General features: G+C 36.0%; 1 protein-coding gene across 1 annotated transcript; it reads right to left on the bottom strand.

Annotated features, from left to right (window-relative positions):
- Positions 1-21: 21 nt before the first annotated feature.
- On the bottom strand, positions 22-1,446 carry LOC115225928 (general transcription factor II-I repeat domain-containing protein 2-like). Its single transcript, XM_029796923.1, has one exon. The coding sequence runs from the start codon at positions 1,444-1,446 to the stop codon at positions 22-24; it is 1,425 nt and encodes a 474-aa protein (XP_029652783.1).
- Between the last annotated feature and the right edge of the window lie 8,569 nt (positions 1,447-10,015).

Genomic DNA, 10,015 nt, shown 5'->3' on the forward strand with positions numbered 1-10,015 from the left:
GTAACAATTAACATGTTTTTTTTAACTTTGATCAATAGGGGAAACATGAAATTGTTTCATTTCTGACAAAATTTTGTCCAACTGAGGTTCAAAATGAGTGGTTCCAATAACAAGCAATGCATTTAAATGTTCATCAGACAATTGTAATCTGTAGCAGGATTTTGTGTATTCCATCTTTGAAAAAGTCTTCTCACACAAATATGTGGTGCCAAAAACTGAAATGAATTCACAGGCAAACCTCCTTAAATGAAGAAATTGGTCGGATGGAAGGCATTTGTAGAATTCAATCAAATTTCCCTCTTTATATTTGTCCTTCAGGATGTCATTGGATTGCAAATCAATAACTTCCATTTGTAACTCAGAAGGTAAGTCTCCAATAACAGAGTTAAATGGATTTTCAAAAATTCTTAGTTTTGAAGAACATGCATCAAGATCAGAAAAACGTTCTTCAAACTGTTGTTTCAAAGCTAAAATGACATCTTGAGCAAACAAGTTTGGAAATGGAGTGGCAGCTTCCTGTCTATATTTGTCACATCGTGAAAAATGAGTAAAGCAGCTTCTTGTTAACTGACTTTCAAATAGTATTAATTTCTTACGAAAAGCTTTCACCTTTGAGTACAAATCACAGATGAGTGAAGTTTCACCTTGTATCCGTAGGTTGAAATCATTGAGATGCATAGTTAAATCGGCTGAAAATGCTAATTTCCAGAGCCATTCACTGTCTTTGAGCAACACCTGTGAATGGTTTTTCTCATTTAAAAATATTTCAATTTCAGTTCGAAGCTCAAAAAATCTAGCCAGAATTTTTCCATAGCTAAGCCATCTTACTGAAGTATAGTAAGGTAGGTCTGGAAACTCAGCATTCATTTCCTCCAAGAAATCACGAAATTGGCGATGTTTGAGTCCATGAGATCTTATGTAGTTAACAGTGGAAATCACAGGATCTAATACAGATGATAAATCAAGATGCTTTCCACACAGTGCTTGCTGATGAAGAATACAATGCAATACCAAAGGTTTCAATCCACCGGAATTCTCAATTACTTTGTTAATTTGCCCAACTAAGCCCTTTTTGGTTCCACACATATTTCTGCCACCATCTGTTGTTATGCATTTTAGTTTTTTCCATTCCAAATTATACTCAGCCACTGACTTTTCCACTTCTCTAAAAATATCTATGCCTGTTGTTGTTCCATGCATGCTGTGCACAGATACAAGTTCCTCAGTAATCTCAAAATTGGCATTTATTCCTCTGATGAACAATAACAATTGGGATGTGTCTGATACATCAATTGACTCATCAAGTGCAACAGAAAAGCATACAAACTTGCTGGCTTTGTCTTTTAGCTGTGATTTAATATTTCTTTCAATATGTTCAACCCTACGAGCAACAGTGTTCGCAGAAAGACTAATTGCGGAAAATAAATCTACGTTTTCTGGACACATTTCCTTAGCTACCTCATTCAAGCACTTTTTAATAAGTTCACCATCTGTAAATGGCTTACCTTTCTTCGCCAAAAGGTTAGCAACATGGAAGCTTGCTCTTGTTGCTCTCTCTTTTTCTACAGCCTTCTTCTTGAAAACAAACTGCATTGATGATAAATTCTTCTTTAATTTGTCAAATTTCTCTTTACGTAGCTGTCCAATGAATTGGTAGTACTGTGATGAATGCTTTTTTTCATAATGTCTCCGAATGTTGTACTCTTTAAGTACTGCAATTGTGTCGGTGCATATAACGCATAGTGCCTTGTTGTTTGACTCTATGACAAAATAGTCTATGTTCCATTGTTCCTTAAAAACTCTACACTCAGAGTCGATTTTTCGTTTTCTTCCTTGAGCTGACATTTTTACCATGGGTCGACAGATTTTGCTCGACGATATATGTAAAAGGACGAAACAAGTAAAAACAATATTCACAGGTCACTCGATACGTGCATTCACTTCGGCAGCGACGACGACAAATGACTCACACTTGTGCACAACGAAAACGCCAAGTCTGTGCTGACTGACGGAATGCGCATCGAACTTTACTCCACGCTGATTGGCGACTGCACCAGGATTAGAAACCACCACACAACGTCAGGCTCAACCCTCTCTATTCATCGCTCGTGAGATGTAGGTAACATCGATAAATCGATATTTGTCTTCTTTTATTATACTAGGCACGGGACTTTTATTAACGTCATACTTGTCGTATCTGCTCTCTCGACAGTTGACGGAATAGGTTGACTTTTCTGCGACATCAATAAAGCTAGAAATTGAATCTCTGCTTCATTGTAAGCAGCACCATCCATCTCACTGACAATCGCCTATTATCTAAGATGAATGATAGGTAGCTCCATAGTGAAGTTAATTCATTTTATGGTGGTTCTGATGGGTCAGTTAAAACGGGGGGAGTGGAAAAGAACCTATATTTACACTAAAGTTTAGTGTATAAATTTTTAATTCGCCGGCGCAATTTAAAGACATTAATTGATGGCAAATCAATTAGCGTCGTCTTGCGTCTATTTGCTGTACTATATTTGTCAAACGTATTAAAAGGGGTGTAAAGTATATTTGTTTTTGTATGATTTCGGCAAGGCTTGTTTTTCGACATTTGTTTTATAATTTTGGAGGACAGCTCGGCGGGCCGGATTAAAAACCTTGGCGGGCCGAATTCGGTCCGCGGGCCGTACTTTGGAGACCCCTGCTCTAAGACATAAAGATTATTCAGGCAGAATTGCCTCCCTTAGCAAAACACCTCGTTTTCGAGGTTATCTTTGTAATAAAAAGGAGTTGTAGTGCACAAAACATACTTTATTTGGGAACCGAAAGATTACTGAATCATTTGATACCTCATATGTCAAAATCAACAAATCACTTTTCGACTACATAAGGAACATACGCTCGTGTGTGCGCACACACGCACACAAACTCTGTTTCATATATATATATATAGATATCTGTATCCAGGCATTTTAGAAGCTACAATATTTCATTGTATTAATATTGCTATGTCTGCTTGCATAATTATTGTCATAGTGAAAAATCAATATCAATAATTTATATCAGTGCTTAAATTCAGTTTTCATACTGATGGAAAATCTAACTCACACAGGATAAGAGGTCAATCTATTGCATGCATTTTCCTTGGAAAAATGAAAATGAATAAACAGCCCATTACAGATTGCCCAAAGCTATATGGTCTGCAATATGTATGTGTGTGTGTGTGTAAATATGCATGTACACATCCACACACATATGCATACATGTATATATAAAAATATATATACATATACACATAATAAAGATTTTAAAAATGTTTACTACCTGTGGCCTAATGTGTAGAAAAATTAGTCAATAGACAATAAATACAGTGTACATTTAAACACATAAAAGGTATCCTTCAGTGTTTAAATGTACACTGTATTTATATGAATAATATATAGTCTATTGACTAATTTTTCTACACACTAGGTCACAGGTAGTAAAAATTTCTAAAATCTTTATTACCCTGATATTAATTATTGATAATTTTTTTCTGGAGAATTGTTCGAAGAAATACATATACACATATATATATATTATAGACATTAAAAAAGAGAATGGAGAATTATATATTCTCAAAAGCTTTAAGAGTGACTCTAGGTTTAAATAATAACAGATTTATTGTTATATCATATTTCACAACGACCTCTGCTATTTTCTTTACATGCCTCCACACCTAAATTATACTTAGAATAAGACTGTCAAACACCGAACTTGTCAGTTTGCTTCAAAAAGTCCATAAATAAATAAGTAAAGCTGCAGAGATTCATATGCAATGGATGAATTTATTATGCATTTGAACAAACAAAACACAACTGGAAACCACATCTTAGGATATTTATGCAGTAGAAACATATTTGGACAGAGATTTAAACTGAATGAATTGTATATAATACTGTAATAAACAAGCTTTTGAGGATGTACAATTCTTCATTCTTACTTTTGAAGCCTTGACCATACACTCTCTATACTGAATTTGGGATTTACTCATTGGTTGAAATACTGTGTAATTGTTTACCTTAAAGAATTTCTTGTCATTTCACATCATTTGATGTGGTTAACCAGAACTGGATTATACTAGAGTGCTTGTAAGTTACCTGCCCAGATTCTAAATCTTGATTCCTTTATATATATATATATATATATATATATATATATGTATGTATGTATGTATATATTATATATATACACATACCATGGAAAAGAGACATTACTGTCAGCTATACAGTATAGTAGGATCAGTTGGGCTCCATCTATGAGAAAACAGCATTATGATGCAATTCACTCTGCCAGAAATTTGGAAACGACATGCTGTACTGCTTGGTATTCGTGTCAGAAGCTCCAGTATGAACATTTCAGAGTGTTTGAGTGTCAATCTGAAGACGGTGCAGAGGATTTGGAAAGAGTTGGATGAGTCTAACAGTGATTGTGAAGATATGGCAGCTTGGAAAACTCACTCTGATTATTCTGATAAGAAAAGAACTCCTGAATTTGTTGGCAAGATTCAGGCCATGATTGACAATGATCCCTCCAAGTCAATCAGGTCCATTGCTAGGGACATGGGAGTGTCTGAGTTTCTTATCAGGTAGGTAGTGCATGAAGATATTTGGTATTCCTCATACAAGATGAGGAAGGGCCAGTTTTTATCCCAAGCCATCAAAGACAAGAGGAACGATTGTACTATGATGCTTTTGAACAAACTCAAGCATCCCCTCCAACCAAATATGCTTTGGTTTTTCTCAGACAAGAAAGATTTCTGCCAGGGTGAATACACAGAGCAACCATTGGCTTGCTGTGTCCCCGAAACATGTACTGAAAGTGATAAAGATCAAACATCCAGTCACCATCATAGAGTTTGGAGTGATTACTAGTGATGGTGACGATATGTCTCCATTCATCTTCCCACACAGCCTCAGACCCAACATGGAGGCCTACATCAAGTGCCTGGAGGAGGTAGTGCTGCCCTGGGTCAAGAGGGTGGTTGCTAGAAGACCCTATGTCTGGCAACAGGACTCTGTACCATGCCACACAAGCAGGAGAAAACAGTTATGGCTGGCAGACAATTTCTGTGACCTCATCACCTCTAACATCTGGCCACTAAACTCCCCAGACTACAACTCCCTTGATAATTATGTGTGGTGTGCAGTTGAGTGAGAGGCCAACAAAACTCCTTGTAAAACTAAAGATGAACTGAAGGCAAGCATTCACAAACTTAAACAAGACCATCCAGAAGAGTTGCAGGAGATTCCAAAGTCATCTGGAGGCCATGGTTGGTGATTTTATAGAATAAATTTACTCTTTAATATTTCAAGATATTTTTTATGTAATTTTGGTAAATATATCTGTTAAAATGAGATGCCAGCATTATTTTTATTTTTGCATAATATGGATGACAATTTATTCACCGCACCCTGTATGTATGTATGTGTGTATGTATATATATATATATATATATATATATATTTATATATGAAAGGCGGCGAGCTGGCAGAAACGTTAGCACGCCGGGCAAAATGCGTAGCCATATTTCGTCTGCCGTTACGTTCTGAGTTCAAATTCCGTCGAGGTCGACTTTGCCTTTCATCCTTTCGGGGTCGATAAATTAAGTACCAGTTACGCACTGGGATCGATGTAATCAACTTAATCCGTTTGTCTGTCCTTGTTTGTCCCCTCTGTGTTTAGCCCCTTGTGGGTAGTAAAGAAATATATAAAAATATATATATATATATGTTAAATAAAGTTACAACATGGTCTGGTTTTCATTTTTTTTATTATTGATGAACTGATGGCAAGGATTATGGAATCAAATATATATGCTAAATTTGGGGGTTTTTTCCCCTATACCCTTAATGCCCATTTAGATCTCATTATGACACCCTTTGTTTTCTATTTTAGGCTCCTTTAACTGACAATAATAAAATAGCTTATGTCACCCCTACCCTCCCTCTTTCTGGGAACATACTGACTTCTGAGATTTGTTTATGTAGTCATAGCGAATTTACAGCCATAGTAAATTAGGGTATTGGGAGAGTATCTGACATTAATTAATTCATTATCTGCAGCTAGAACTTCATTGTCAGTTCCAAGTGGTTTTAATTCTTAGTGGTAGTAGTATACTAGCTGCATTAGATCTTTTGGTGGTGATAAGGAGATAGATAAATGTAGTTTTATTACCACACCATGACCCCCATTGTTATTCTTTTCTGCCATTCCAAATTATAGTTGGGTATTTTCTCCCTAAGTTCATTCTGCTACAATAAGAGCAACAAGCGTGTAATTCTTTTATTCTCTAGTTCTGATGAAATATTTGCTAAAAAATGTTAATGGTGTATCCTGTATATTGAAAACCTGTATGGTTTTATGCATTCAAAGAAGGCGGTGTATTTCAAATTGATGTAATGTTTGCATTGTTCGATTAAATGGAGCTGCCTGAAACAGCCATAATTCACAAGTACCTTGACATCCTAGTTACTTATTTGCTGTATACATACATACATATATATATATATATATATATATATATATATATATATATGGATGAGAACAGCTGTGTGTGGAAGTGCCACACCCTAACTGTGGAAGGGTCCTGTGGAAGAGGTAGACTCAGAAAGACATGGGACAAGGTAGTGAAGCATGAACTTCGAACATTGGGCCTTACAGAAGCAATGACAAGAGACCAAGACCTTTGGAGATATGCTGTGATTGAGAAGACTTGGCAACTAAAGTGAGATCGCAGCCATGGCTGGTGCCAGTGTTGCATGTCCAGTCCATTTAAAAGTGCCCTTTATGTGTCAGGCGATATGATATGCTTGAGAAGACTAGCTGTGGCCAGTGCCCTCTGATTGACTCCTGTGCCAGTGACATGTAAAAAGCACCATTTGAGTGTGGTTGATGCCAGGTCTGCCCGACTGGATCCTGTGCTGGTGGCATGTAAAAAGCACCATCTGAACGTGGCTGATGCCAGTGCTCCCTGACTGGCTCCTGTGTTGGTGGCTGTAAAAACCACCATTTGAATGTGGCCGGTGCCACTAACCCCTGACTGGCTCCCGTGCTAGTGGCATGTAAAAAGTACTATCCGAATGTGATTGATGCCAGGCCCACTTGACTGGCTTCTGTGCCAGTGGTACATAAAAAGCACCCACTACACTCCCGGAGTGGTTGGCGTTAGGAAGGGCATCCAGCTGTAGAAACATTACCAGATCAGATTGGAACCTGGTGCAGCCACTGGCTTTCCAAACCTCAGTCAAACCATCCAACCCATGCCAGCATGGAAAACGGACATTAAATGATGATGATGATGATGATGATGATGATGATAACAAAGACAAGAGCGGAGGTTTATAGCTGACATCTATACTAATTTGCGAGAAAATACGGTATCCACCAGGATAACTTATCCCTTTTATATTCTCTCTCTCTATATGTATATATAAATAGAAACTTAATTATTTTTAAATCTCTCAACAAGAGACATACAGTAACAGTACTTTAAAGTAAAGATTATTTGCCAACATAATGTGGCAGTCCCAGTTAGGATGAATGTTACTGTTATTTTAGCCCCAGGAAACATCATCGCCAGCTGGCTATATGACGCACATCTGTGTCCTTAGAGTCCTTTTATTTTTGAACATCTCAGCTGGAGACAATGTTTCCTGGGGCTAAAACAACAGTAACATTCATCCCAATCAGAACTGCCACATTATGTTGGCAAATAATCTTTACTTATGTATATATATATATCATCATCATCATCATCATCAGCGTTTAACGTCCGCCTTCCATGCTAGCATGGGTTGGACAGTTCAACTGGGGTCTGGGAAGCCAGGAGGTTGCACCAGGCCCAGTCTGATCTGGCAGTGTTTCTACAGCTGGATGCCCTTCCTAGCACCAATCACTCCGTGATTATATATATGTATATATATATATATATATGTATATATATATATATATATAACCACTCAGTGATTATATATATTTATATATATATATGTATGTTAGTGTGTGTGTATATATATATATATATATATATATATACATAGTCGTCTAAAAGTCCGTAAGTCAGGAAAAAGACGCACTCGTATATCTGTCAATAGAGTGGGTATACTATGTGAAGTGTACAGATAAGCTATGATAGATATATAATACTGTACACTTCAGATAATATATGTGTGTGTGTGTGTGTGTGTGTGTGTGTGTGTGTGTGTTATAATTTAAAACAAACACCAATTTGTCATTATATTACTCAGAGTTTCAAATATCGGAGCGAAGAGCTATGATGCATTCTTGTCAGCTATTAATCGCCCTCTATTTATCTAATATCGAGGTCTCATTCTTTTGTTGTTACTTATTATTATTATTATTATTATTATTATTATTATTATTATATATTCAGTGTACACAACTGAAACAGCATTAAAGTAAAATCACCAACTGTGTATCATATAAAATGTATATACACCATTAGAAGACATGAAGCTGTGAAACTGTCTGAGAGAAAATCCCTTTTAGACTTGTTATGTTAAAAACACAATATATATATATATATATATATATATATATATATATATATATATATATATATATATATATATATATATATATATATATATATATATATAATGATAATTGATTAAGTAGCCAGAAGATGGATTTGGTATTCATCTTTATTTTGTACAACAAGTGTTTTGACCCATCCTGCTACTATCCCTTCAGTGCACTAATCGACATATACCCATTGGTCCAAAATATCACATATATCTATATATATATATATCATAACATTGTTGCTGCAGTGACTCCAGTATTATCACCTGCTTAGATGTAATTTGTGCTTCAGTACATAGCAAACAGTAAATAAAACATTTGCATTCATTGGTGTTGTGAAAGTTTGCTGTGTAAGGAAATTCAGCATGTGAAACACAAATAAATTTAAAATACCACCTGTATAGCATCCTGATCAAAGAAAGTGAAATGCCTTTGTTTGTGTGTATGTGCATATATATACATCTGTGTGTGTGTGTGTGTGTGTGTGTGTGTGTGTGTGTGTGTGTGTCTGTGTCTGTGTGGCATGCATGTGTGTGTTTCTATGTGTGTCTGTGTTATTGTCTATTTGTAAATTCTCTTCCTTATTTTCAATCCTTATTTCCCCCTTAAAAGAAATATTGGCTTATATTAATTCAGTATATCACTAGTGTTAGAGGACATAGGTGTTACTACATTTGCAATTGCAAGACTGTGGTTTTAAATCCTGGACTGGCTGTGCATCCAGCAAAACAATTCATCTCACATTGCTCTGCAACCATTTTGATACCTGGCATATGGTACACTGTGCACCTGTTCAGGCAATGTTGATTTGATAGAGAGAGCGAGCTAATGTAGAACACAAACATCTGATCGCAATAAACAAGTCATTTGTGCAAGTTGTTCAGCAAGAAATTACAGAGCTACCTTTCTTGGACAACAAGAGACTAGTATATATTATATTGACTCTGCATAAACAAACAGTTGATAATATAAGGCTTTTAGACGCAGAACTGCAAAACATCACACAAATGTCTTTGATTTGATGTAGTCAGTTAACATGTTTAGAATGTACAGCCATAGAAACTTCATAGAAACTTTTCTTGCTGCATCTACAGGATAGGACAACTAAACTACACCTGTTGAGTGCAGCTAAGAGAAAATATGATGTGTTGTCATAGCAACTGTAATTGCAAGAGCTCTGCTGCTGGTCACTCACAATTTCGATTGCTTGTTTATTTGTGACCGTTTTGTGTATTAGTTATGAGGTTAAGTGGAGCAAACTAGTTAGGTCATTGTCAGCTATTGTAAATGCTGAAAGATAGACAAGCTATCAATTTGAACTGATATCACCTAGATTATCTGGCATTAAAACTGTTTGATTTTTTTTATACATATTTTTCTTTCTGTCAATCTGGACTATGAACTTACATACATTTGATTAAATAACAACTGAAATAGAGAAGTG

Source organism: Octopus sinensis, linkage group LG2, assembly GCF_006345805.1.
Source record: "Octopus sinensis linkage group LG2, ASM634580v1, whole genome shotgun sequence".
In the NCBI taxonomy this organism is placed as follows: domain Eukaryota; kingdom Metazoa; phylum Mollusca; class Cephalopoda; order Octopoda; family Octopodidae; genus Octopus; species Octopus sinensis.